The following is a 13,171-nucleotide window of genomic DNA, read 5'->3' as shown; positions in this document are numbered from 1 at the left end:
GAAACTTCAAAGAATTTTAAGGATTGGAAAGCCATTTACAGGCAGAATGTGACACTTTAGGTAATAACAAATAAAAGTCTGAGTAATCAATTACACTTACTGGGGAAAAAAGAATCACAGTAGTGACTCAAAGCCAGGGTATAAGAAGAACACTCTTGTCTAGTTATCCATACAGGAACAAACTCGATGGGAATTCTGGACCCTTGCAATGGCAATACGAAGCACTAGAATTTTATGTTTTCATTAGACCAGTGAGAAATAAAAATAATGTTGCACTTCTATAGCACTTTCCAATGGAGGATCTCAAAGCAATTTACAGACACTAGTGATTTATGATCCCCATTTTACCAGTGAGGAAATGGAGACATAGGGTATGTCAACACACCTTCTGGGAGCGAGTCTTGCAGCCTGGGTTGACAGACTTGTGCTAGTGGGGCTCACGTTAGGATGCTAAAAATAGGAATATGGACGTTCCAGCTCAGTTTGGAGATTGGGCTCTGAAGCCTGTGGATGGGAATGGGCTTCAGAGCCCAAGGGCCAGTCCAAGCCCAAATGTCAAAGCAATGTGTACACAGCTATTTTCAGTATGCTAGCCCAAGCCCTGCTAGTGTGAGTCAGTCAACCCAGGCTGCGAGACTGACTCTCTGCAGCTGTGTAGACGTATCCAGAGAGGTTAAGTCACTGGTATTAGACACTGCTATTGTGCTCATCTCAGTATAATATGAAGTGGAAGGCCCAGTGTAGCTCTAGTGGAGCAGGTATAACTGAGATCAGAATCAGGCCTAGATTGGATTCTAAAGCGCTTATCATTTGAATTGGATGATATTGATCAGGTAAGTGATAAACAGATACGGTCCATCTAAAAATGGTGCAGCCTTCTTTTTCCCTGCCAGTTTTGAGCAAACTGGAGCTGTTTGATGGCTTTATTCTCAGATCCACTGGGAATTTGTTGGTTTGCATATTTTTGACGTGAAATCATGTGACACTGGTTTTGATTTAATTTTGCTTTGAGCTTTGGGGTTCTTTCAAACCTCAAAACCAAAGTGAATCTCAGGAGCTGTGAAACTGGGCAGGTTAAAACAGAAAAATATGTTTGCACAAATCCCCATAAAGAGAAACTACTGAGTTTGAGGCGGCTCTGAATTTGATGAAAACCTAATCACTCTTAACATCACATACAAAAAATCCTGGTAATAAATGGGGCTTGTTTATGGAGAATTTAATATAGATAACCCCAAGAATTCAAAAATCATGAGTCAGGCCACCCAGCAACTCAAGAGATTGGTTTAAAATCATCAGACTTAAAACTAATAATGAATATGGCGATCTTTTTCTTTGCCTTCTGGGTTTTGTGCCATTAAGGATTCACATTTACAAGCTTTTCTCCACAACCACATATGCTAAAATCTTACTGTTTTTTTAGATTGGAAGCTGAGATTCTCATATTATCACCTGTTTCTAATTGCTGGGGCATTAGAAAAAATTAAATTTCACAAGGCTAATAATAAAATTGCAAGATTTAGCAACATTGAGAATTATTTGGTTGTTCTGTTTTGTTTAGGAAACCAAACATTCCATGGTGGGCTCTGATCTCAGTTGCATCAGTTTTACACTTGTGAAATTCCATGGAATCAATGCACAAACATACTCTGCTCTCACGGGTTCCAGCCAGTGCACACTCCATCAAGTGCTCAGAGGGGCAGCTCCTATTTCTATTTTGACATAACTGGTACACCTAGGCCTTGTCTGCACTACACAGTTAAGTCAATCTATGTTAAGCTGACATACTGTCACTGCAGTAATTACTGCGGTATTTCATGTCCACACTACCCTCCTCCTGCTAGTGTTGACATCCTTACCAGGAGCACTTGCATCAACTTGTGGGGGGCAGGGTCGGCTCTCAGTTCAGTGTGGAGCGGGCACTGTGTGCGCATGCCTGATATATGCTTATCAAAACAACTGCCGTACGCCCAACTCACCAGAGGAGAAAGGAAACGAGGAGGCCAAAAGAAACACTGTAAAGACACCCTCAAGAGAAATATCGAGAGATGTGGCACTGACACCGCACACTGGGAGACAGCAGCCCAGGATAGGGATAACTGGCGAAGACTTGTCAGAGAGGGAACGTCAACTTTTGAGGAAAATTGCCTTGCCCTGGTCGCAGAAAAACTCCAGAAAAGAAAGGAAAGACAACTGTCACGCAGCAATCGCGGCCCAGTCCCGTCTTCCAACACCACCTGCAATGTCTGCCAATGAGCCTGTGACTAAAGGATCAGACTCCTCAGTCACCAAAGAACCCATGAAAAATAAAACCTGTGAAAGAGACCATCCTCGTCCTCGAGGGATCGCCAACAACCTTGCTGATGAAGATGATCAGTTGGGTTGCATACGATATGTGAGGTCCTTTTGGGTATGGCATTAAAAACCAGTGACTGGCCTGTGCCCCGAGTTCTACTCTCATATGTACCCATCCAATGTATTGAAGACGTTTAGGGAAAAAGTCCCTTTTGAGGAATTGGAGCCATGTGGAAGAACCTCCTCCAGTTTTGAAACTTTGAGTTTGTATTTCATTCCATTGTGAATCTTGGTCCTAGTAGAACTCTTTTACCCTCCCCTTATGGCGTTTCTCCCCTATTATTTTCCTCATCTCCTTTCCCTGTATTGGGCTGTGCTGTTGCTACACACAGCTTCACCTGGAGTGTAACTAGCAGCACAGTGAAACTGACTGAAATCCTGATGTTTGAAATGGTGGATATGAGCACCTCCGAGAGCAGGATTTGGCATATGCAGAGCAGAGCAGCAGGGGAGCAGAATGGAAGAAGCAGAGGTGAAGAGAAAACAAAACAAGGGCTGGGAGCAACTTCAGATCTCCCTCTGCTGAAGCAGGAGAGAGGGGATCTCCTACTGCTCTGTTGTCCCTAATTTGTACCAGATTTCAGAGCATAATTGAGCCTAATAAGAGGAAGAAGGAAACGATGGAAGTCAGCTGTGGACATTTCAGTCTGTCTCTCTCTAATTATAACTTAGGATACAGGAGTATCTCAAATTTGCTTCTAGTCACTCATACCCAATTATAAGACCGTCCTTCTCCTCCTGCTCCAATAATGTCAGTCTTAGCATTGATTTTCCTGGCTTTTGTTACCTTAGGACAAGCCCTAAGCATTATGTAAAGTTTTTTTCTTACATTTTAATTTCATTTTTGACAGAAAGAAAGAAAGAAAATACTGGCTAAAGATGGGATGTGGGGAAAAGAGATTAGAAAATAGAAATCATTTACTTGGAGATTAAAGTGGCTCCTTTGGGGATAAACTGGACTATCAAATTCATATATATTCAGGAACATTTTTCAAACACGCGGAGAAACCTGCTCTGAAGACGGTGTCCAATGCTCCCCTGTCTTAAGTAACCACTTTAAAGTAGCTGCAAGGTTTCCATTGTAATTTTGTCTGACCTACTGTTAAAGACCAATTCTGGTACACAACCAATTTTGGTGGTTGGTTGCTTGTCTATGCTAATTACACCTTTGAAATTCTTATAACTGGTCCACAGTATGTACATGATGACAGATTTTCAAACAGAATATCTGTTATTTAAAACATGTCTTTATAGTATTAACACCCATTAACTGGTATTTGTTACAGTTCAGTTTTTAAATGAAATTAAATTATGGGACCTGGGGCCCAGATCCTCAAAGGGACCATCGGGGTGCAGTTGGATGCAGTAAAGCTTTGGTCAACTGAATTAATAGTGTAATTAATACTGTACATCCTACATGCAAAATACTATTGAAGCAGTATTTGATGAGGGTGAATATTTCATAATTATGTACAAGTTAAATGAGCCTTGCATCTAATGAACTGATCTAAAATTAAAACAAGTGTAAGAGACAGACTTTAATAAAGGGCTTCTACGTATAACTGATTAAATGATTAGTATACACTTAGTCACTGGGAGCATGGTCATGTTTTTGAACATTACATTTACATTTTCCCATTCAATCTGGCAACAACAATGCAGCTTAATGCAGCTCCCACTGAAATTGGTGGAAACATGCCCATTGATTTCAATGGGAGCCGGATCAGACCCTTTAACTGCACAAGAAATCAAGGGGTTTTAAAGTTCCACATCATAGGGATTATTAATCTTGTGTTGCCTTTCACTTCTTGGTCATAAATTCAAATTCAGAGCAGGTTGTTAGTGACTGTTATCATCTGATAGCAGTTTAGTGGCCTAGAAGAAATTGCTTTCAGTTTAGTTCCTATTATGAAGTTTCCTGCATCATACTTGTACTCTTGTCAGGAGCACAAACAGAAAGGAACAAGGGATTGAACGGATCTGGGGACTGGAAATGGGCAAAGTGGGGGTTGGTTCACTCTCTGTCAGATTTAGGCTGTGCTCTGTGATTCAGGTTTGAGACTCAACCACTTCTAATGCTTAGATTCAGCAGTGTTGAAAGCTTCTGACCTTTTCTCTCAACATTTTGGCCCTGAATGGAGGACTCACACATGAATGGTTGTTCCCACAAGATTTCTGCTACCTTGGACCATGTTTTAGCCAGATTTGGTCTCTTCTGGTTTTGGATACAACCTAAACCTAAAATCATAGGAAGGGGATCAGATCCAGTGATTCAGATTCAGCTCCCACCAAGATTTAGGGGAAGGTGATTCAGATTTGAGCTTCTGGGTCTTTATTTAATGGAGGCTGATACACTTTCCCACCTTCTCCCAGTTAGGACTGAGGCTTATGGGTAGATCAGTGTGGAGAACCATGCTCATGAGGTATACTTAATCTGATCTGTTATTCAACAGAGAGCTGAGAGTCACAATCTCCTTCCTGGTTTCCCCTTTGCTCTAAGGGGCTAATACCTGGTGCCAGGTCTACACCTGACACATCATATTTCCACCCTATTAAGATTGCAGTCAGGCACTCAGAAGTTTGGAAATGCCAGAATAAAAGTTGCTTGGGCATCCTTAATTTGATCCTTTTATGTGTATGCATTATGATACACTCTTTAATTACATGAGCACATACTATCCCCCACCCCTCCCCTGTCCCCCACACCTGTGGAAATTTTGGGTGCTTGCCTTTGCAACCTTAACAATGTTCTTTAACATAGTTATTCTTTGTGTAATAAATATTAAATTACATTTGTAATAACAAATGAACAAAGTACAGGCATTATGCTTGCTTGTTAATTGTTTGTTTACTCATACTACCCACTAGCAAAACTCAGTAACTGACAATTGGGTCTCCCAGTCATTAGTGAAGATTGGTAAGGTTTCCCTGTAATTTCTGTTTGAACGCAATCTCATGATTTAACTAGGAGTCATGTGAAAATGTCTTCCTGTTAGCTGAAGTATCTAGGTGCAAGATGTAGTAATGTGACCTGATATCTAGTTTTGCCCTTTTTGGAATACTTCAATGGTCATTGGGTACCCTGTAATCCACAGCACGTGTGACTAACCAGCTGAGGGCTGAACTGCACTGCTGTTTTGCTACAAAATCTCCTTCTTATTAGTTAATGCCTGTGCAGTGCTCTAAACATATAAAACATTATATAAATGCCATGATTCTGGCCCTTTAAAATTTTGTCTGGCTGGTGGGGAATGTTCTTTCTTTCTTTCTTTCAAACATTGGAATTTACCTGAATGGCATTAGGGTTTTTAAAGGGCTAGAAATTAAGATAAGAACGGCCATACTGGGTCAGACCAAAGGTCCATCAAGCCTACTATCCCGTCCTCTGACAGTGGCCAGTGCCAGGTGCCACAAAGGGAATGAACAGACAGGTTATCATCAAGTGATCCATGCCCTGTAACCCAATCCCAGCTTCTGGCAAACAGAGGCTAGGGACACGATTCCTGCCCATCCTGTCTAATAGCCATTGATGGACCTATCTTCCATGAATCTGTCTAGCTCCCTTTTGAATCCTGTTATAGTATTGGCCTTCACACACCCTCTGGCAAGGCGTTCCAGAGGTTGACAGATGCAAGTATTATTATTTAGTTTCAATCAGGGTTGTTGTGTATCTTCTTGCAAGTACTTGGGAATATTTTTCAGCAGATCTAGATAGGAGGGTCTTATGTTTTTTTCAGTCACAACAAAACAGCACTTAAATATTCCAATGATTGGTATTGTAGACATACTTAAAATAGTGAGATAGGATTGAAATAAAACTAACCTGGTTGATGTATATAGAATAGAATGTATATTCTCAAATAAAAGTGGTATCTTTAAGTCAAAATATTTTTAGACACTTGGATGGTGCTGGAGTCCAGGATTACAGGCAGAGCTAGTCAGAAAATGGAATTTCCATCCCACAGGAAATTTGGATACTTCAACATTTGCTTTCCTCTCAAAATCAGGACAAAAAGTTGAAGAATTAAATGTTTTCTCAAAATTAAAATTCTAAAAATGTATTGATTTGGCAGTGTTAACATGAAAAAAAATTATTTAGATTTTCTCAGTGGGATGTATCCATTTATATGAAATCAGATTTTGTGACTGGGACATATTCAACCAGTTTTACTTACCGGTATATACTGAATTGATGTTTAAGTATAACAGTTCTGTTTTTTCTGTTTGTTGCACATAGCTCACTATCAGCTATATTGAATCACTGATGCCCAGCAGTGAGCGTCAAAAACATCTGAAGCGCCAGTATTGCTTTGAATGCAGCTGTCTTCTATGCAAGACACAAGAAAAGGTACGTAGAATAAAATCTCCGGCCACTGAAATATAACCAGTATGACCAGTTGCCTTCTCAATTTGTAGGGACTTATCTTTCGTGACTTGTACTGCCAGAATCCAGAAACAAATGGCCTTTGCCCTCAGTGCTCTTGATGTTCCTGTGAAAGACAAGTGTGAATGAAAGAAAAGCAGTCTAAGTAATCTATTTGATAAGCAGCCTTTCTTGCTAAAATGTGTAATGCCTATTGAACCAGAATTTGTTTTCAGTCTTGAATATTGTAGGTCAGACCAGTTTGAGCTTCAGGGACTTCTGAACTTGAGGGTTAATGTGACTCTGAGCCATTATTTCAAAAGGAAAATCATTGCTCTTAACTGAAAACAGTAGTATGATCTTAGGGGAAACTATGTCCACACTAGCTCTAAAACTAAACCAATTTTGAAAAATATATACAAGAGTAAAATCATGAACTATACCGATCACCTGCTGCACCCAATGGAGGCAGAATTTGCTCCAGTGTTGTGAAACTCTGTTGCCAGCTGGCTCCGCTCATCTGCACTCTGCATGAAGGTTCCATTAAGAAGGGCGGAAGTTGTTTGTGGAGCATTGGGTCACTGAGCTTTAACAGCATTAGAACTGTGTTCAAGACTTCTCCCTAGGAGGGCACCAACAGGCCCCTGTAGTTTGGTTCAAGCATGGTTTAATAGCTGTACAGTGAGAACACAAACTGGGCTAGCTACTTTTCAAACATGTTGTGAGATCCTGTGGACTATACAAAATTAGTCTGCCTCTGTAGCAGGGTGTATTTGTTCCTCTAACTAAACCTAGAATTTTTTTTAAAAAATTGATAATGTCAGCTCTGAGTCCCTGTCTTAATGTAGCTGTGCCTTGCCAACAGACCACAGATGTGCATGGCATAAAATGATGCAAACATGACTCTAAGGAACAAGATGATATAATGTGTGATCCAAGATATAATTTCTACTCCAAAGAACAGAGAGAGAAATTCAAAATTTCCATTTCAATTATGTGCTGCTTCTGGATACTCAGTGTGAGGGAGGGGACGGGTGCTGGTGAGTACAATGCCCCTAAAAGCATGCCAAGTTCTTGAAAAGTCTAACAAATCCTATGGCACTGCATTTCAAAGAAAAGGGATCTTAGCAGAATTATTTGCACACTAAGCGCCATAAACTGCTTTCTGTTCATGCGGAGAACTCTTTGACATCGGTGGGAGTTTGGCATGTGAGGTGATGTCAATATATAGCTGTAATGTTGGTCTGATATTGTAAACAGGAGAATAAAGGGAAGCAGCTGGGTTTCTGCCTTCTTTTTTAACTGTTTTCTTGAGTGCCATAGCATCTGAGAATTGTTTGGGCGGGCTGCATCCAACACATTCATCTCAGTATGGGTACAGCCACATTTAAGAAAGTTGAACATCCAAACTCTACCTAAAAATCAAATAGGGGTCTTTTAACAGAGGCTGTGAAGTAGCACAGTAGCGATAGCAAGAAGTACTCAGCACGTTGAAAAATGGTGAGTGAGTTAAGAAGTAAGATCTGTGGAGTATGCTGTACCACAAGTGTCCATGTATCACACCCACTAAATCTTAAGAGGGGTTGCGTGTACTCACATTGATGAAAATAATAAAGTGCTCTAAATGCCCTCCAGACAGTCATAAACTCTCTCTCTTTCCCTCAATCTTTTTTAGAGTGAAACTTCTAGGAGAAAATTAATTTTGTGTAGTGGCAAATTTCCCAGGGGAAATGTTATTGCAAAATATTTTGGAAGGCTTGTTCTGGCAGCATTCTGAAATCTCCCAATGTTTCTGTATTATTACAATGTAAAGACCAAAGGCCCAGCCCTGAGAGATTCTAAGATCCTCATGCCAACTTCTGAGTAGTTTCTGTTCCCATTGACTTCTCTGGGAATTGAGGGCATGTCATTCATTGTCTATTAGGAAGACACCTTCATATTGGGATCAGGTCTAACACCTTTAGATGTGTCCTGCTGTAGTCCCATAGTTAACATCTATATCTCTTTTGAACACTGTTGGTAAATTGTGCTGACTTAGTAGATGTGATTTCACTTTTATATTACTGCCACTCAACAGAACCTGGATTTCACCTGTCAGTCATTTTTATCCATTGAACTACATGTCAGATTCAAACTCTTCCTTACAATGACAATAGTTTTATTTTGTTCTTTCAGCCATCTTCTCCTCCTTTGGGATAGACTAGAGTTAGATATATATTGGTCTGTGTGCAGTGTAGTACTAAGAAGCTAATAGAATGAATTCACACCTCTGATTCTTAGAAAATCAAGTGGTAACCAATTTTCCATCACCTCGGTTTTCTAATTATATATGAATTCAGAGAACAATAGCATCACTCAGTTGCTCCATTGCTTTTTGTGTGTGTCACTCATGTAAGCATTATCTAAAGTTTCTGGTGAAAATAGTTTTCTTGAACACAGTAGTTATTCTTTAGTCATAACTCACCATCATGAGTTTTGGATTCAGGATGACTAGCAGATCGAAACTACATGGTACATTAAAGACGGTACTAGTAACATCTCTGAAGATTATTAAATATAACCATGAAAGAACACATGGTTTGTGAGAGAAAGATTTTATAAATATAATTGTCTGTGTAGCAAACTTGGAAGCTTCCGTCCCCCGTGTTACTCTTCTATTACTTGCTATTGGTAAGCCAGGAAATATGCTAACTCTCCAATTGCCAGAGGGCAGTGACAGGCCTCTTTATTCTAGAGGCAATCATTTTCAAATTCTGGAATGATTGGATATGGATGCTGAAAAGTGCTGCAATCAGTAGTGCAGTGTGCATTCTCCCTATGAAGACCAATAGTGTCACCTCTAGAATGCCCCTGTTATCCACCAGCTTTTGTGGGGGATGTCCCAAGACTCTTCACAAGGCCAAATCTCCAGCAAGAAAATATGCTACTGCTGTGCCTCTGGGACAGCAAGGGTGACAAGCTGTTTACAGTATGTTGACAACAAATATCAACAGTAAATTACCATATTGCTAGGCGAACAAAAGGATTTCCCTGTAAATACAGTGGCATAGTCAAAGACAGCATTATTGCATTTTAGCTTGTAAAATTTCATTATGAGTAAAAATGTAAATCCCAAGTAGCTGAGGAATGCTTCATTATGTCTCGAGATAAGCCCTTAAATGTTTCTTCCATTGTAATTATCTCCCTGAAAAAGCTATAGCATCTCTTTTAGTTCTTTATATAGAATTTTTAGCTCATTAGCACTTTAAGGACCCAATCTTGCAAGGTGCTGAGCACCCGCTGCTTGCATTTGAGTCAGTGGGTGTAGAGGATACACTCGCAGGAGGCACTCAACAACTTACTGTAAAACCATGGATGAAATCCCCACTGAACTCAATGGGAGTTTTACCATTCTTTTCAATGAGGCCAGGATTTTACCTGATAGCTTCTCTGAAAGTAAAGTATCATAAAAAGATAATGCAAAGAGGTGCTCAGAACCTTTTGGGAGGTTCAAATTGGAGTTTGTGTCAAAATCTGGTCCTTTATGAGTGAAATTCATGTTTCTTCTTGTGTATGTTAAAAGGCACTGTATTTGTAGTTGGTTTTGTAGACCAGTGGATTGGGCAGAGGACTGGTAGTCAAGTGACCTGGATTCTGTTTACAACTCCACTATTGACTTTCTGGGTGACCCTGGGCAATTTACTTAGTTCAAATGTGGCCTCAGTTTCTCATTGACACCATGTGCCTGATTTTCATAATTGCTGAGGAGCCACCATTCCAGCTGAAGTTGATAGGAGCTTTGTGTGCTCAGTACTTCTGAAAGTCAGACCCAAGATGTCTTTAGCTGGGCATCCAGAATTGGGGGCAACTTCTGCAAATGTTGTCCTTAATCTCTTTTTGCCTCAGTTTCCTCACTACTGAAATGGAGATGGTGATTCTTAATCACCTAAAGCACTTTGATATCTGCAGGAGAAAACAGACTATATGCATATAAGATAATGATGCCATTACAAACTCAGCATATGTATGCTGCTCCAAAATGTTTGACTTACTGTGTTTTCTCCTGTTCTATGTATGGGAAGATACTACAGTTTCTGAGGTCCCGGAGTTGTAAATGTTCATTTTTTTAATTGCACCCACGCCATTATAAGGCATTATTATTTATTAGTTCTTCTATCCTTTGTCCCATCTGTATGGGGTCAGATCTTCTTTCCCATTCCAGTCTGTCTTGAAGCAGTTCCTTGGAAACTCTGCAGCTATTGTTATTTATTACTTGTATTACTTAATTATGTATTTTATGTAGTGCTTATTGTAGTGTGGTACCTTAGAGTTATAATAAAAATTGAAACAAATGTATTTTCTCTCAGGGACAGCCATCTGAAATTAATTAATAAGTGGCTCAGCCTGTAGTCTGTAGACTATAATAGAATTACTACAGATATACATTGGTATAATAGACCTCAGAATCTAACCACAGTGTGTATACTAGATTTATACACAAACAGGGCCAGATCCTGCCCCTCCATTGTATCTGGGGAAGTCCACTGAATTCTGTTGGGTCATAAAGGTGCAAGTCAGGACAGCATTTGGTCCATAATATACATTCACCTATGTATGAGGAGTGGTATTCATGTGATAAATTGCAGGGATACATGATAAATTGTGACTCCACAGAATCGTGTGATTAAAGTGCACCTATGACTTCCTCAACTATCCATCTCTGCCAGGTCTATTTCTAAGGTTATATATAAAATCAGGAAACCAAAGAATAATTATTTTCCATCAAATTGGGCATTTTCCCCAAAATTGCATAGAACAGCAGTCCTGCACCATTGTCATTGTCCAATGTCTTATGACTCTTCATGACTAGATAAAGGAACTTCATACAGCTTAGAAGAGGAGGCTTCCAGTTTTCTAATGATGTAATCCTCAACACTCCCCCAACCATGGTTGGTGAGTTCTGTAGTTCCCCTACGAAGGGCTTCCATTATCTAGGCCTTAGACTGGAAGATATTTATGTAAGATATTCTGTATATTCATGATATTCTGTCTCTTCATATATTTTTATACAGCACCAACTGTAATGGTGCCCCAATCCTAGCTGGGGCTGCTGCTGCACATCAGTATGTATTAATAATTGTCTAACTATAAATACACATACATGTAAAGAACACACAACACTGTCCTATCATATTCTCTACTGATTATTAGCCTAGCTCACTACCTAGTCATTGGATGTTTGAAAATGGCAAATTAACATAGTCTCATTGTAAGATCAACAAAAGTAAAATGTAGATTCTTCTTTACAAAGTTGGATTACCACCAAATTTAATGGCATGGGTCACAACTCTAACTAATAAAAATAATCAATTTTGACCTACACTGAAGGGCAGATTAGTAAATGTAATAAGAAAACCTTCAGAAAACTTGCTCACAGGATGCTTGCTGACTGTCAGTAGTTAAGTTGTTACTACTGTAACATCTTCACTTCATTGTACTTCTGACAGGTTTATAAATTATTATTTGTTGCAGACATTTTAAGATCAATCTTCACTATGATTCGGAAACTCTTCCTTCCTAGAAGCTGAACTCTTGGCAGTGTATTACCATTCCAGCACACGAAAGCCCCTAACATCAATTATAATTAAAGATGGGATTACAGTGATGACAAACATTTTAAATGAGGGACTGGTTTTTTTCCACTGTCATAATCCAAGGTACTGTTAATGTTCTACATTTTCAGCCAAGGATTTCAGAGAGATTTGTGTTTACCAAATCTCTTTGCTATGAGTTGTCCTTCTAATTGGGAACCAAGATTTAATGCTTTAGCCTTGTTTGTTTTTTGAAATCCTTCATTTAGTAGTAGGTACTGTCAAGGTCAGAAGCAATAAACTTGAATTTGAATCCCCAGTCATTTTTCCATTTGGCCAGCATTTGAAAGTTGCCAGAGCTAATTATAATGTAATGGCATAAATGTTGTATTTGTTTAATCATTTTATTGTTTTCCTTTAGTACTCATTCACTCAAACAACAAGAAGTCCGGTGGCACTGGCCAAACCGGACAGTCCCTACTTGAAGAATACATGGACACAAATCGGACATCAGGAATGGTAACATACAAAAGCCAGTAGGTGAACACTTCAATCTCCCTGGACATTCTATAACAGATTTAAAAGTAACTATTCTTGAACAAAAAAACTTCAGAAACAGACTTCAAAGAGAAACAGCAGAACTAAAATTCATTTGCAAATTTAACACCATTAACTTGGGCTTGAATAGGGACTGGGAGTGGCTGTCTCATTACAAAAGCAGCTTTGCCTCTCCTGGAATTGACACCTCCTCATCTATTATTGGGAGTGGACTACACCCACCCTGATTGAATTGCCCGTCAGCACTAAGGGTATGGCTACACTTACAAATCTGCAGCGCTAGTCGTCCAGCTGTGCAGGGCCAGCGCTGGTGTGTGGCCACACT

The 13,171-nt window shown here is 39.6% G+C and overlaps 1 protein-coding gene across 8 annotated transcripts in view; it reads left to right on the top strand.

Moving 5' to 3' along the window:
* Window positions 1–13,171, top strand: part of SMYD3 (SET and MYND domain containing 3) — a 642,972-nt gene that overhangs the window by 528,801 nt on the left and 101,000 nt on the right. For all 8 annotated transcript variants that reach the window (XM_045009344.1, XM_045009337.1, XM_045009341.1 and 5 more), the window contains one exon: window positions 6,593–6,703. In XM_045009344.1, coding sequence (XP_044865279.1) covers window positions 6,593–6,703 — 111 coding nt within the window. The remainder of the gene's footprint in view (window positions 1–6,592; window positions 6,704–13,171) is intronic.

Source organism: Mauremys mutica, chromosome 3, assembly GCF_020497125.1.
Source record: "Mauremys mutica isolate MM-2020 ecotype Southern chromosome 3, ASM2049712v1, whole genome shotgun sequence".
NCBI lineage: Eukaryota > Metazoa > Chordata > Testudines > Geoemydidae > Mauremys > Mauremys mutica.
The sequence above is the reverse complement of the archived record's forward strand: the minus strand, read 5'-3'. Positions and strand labels throughout refer to the sequence as shown.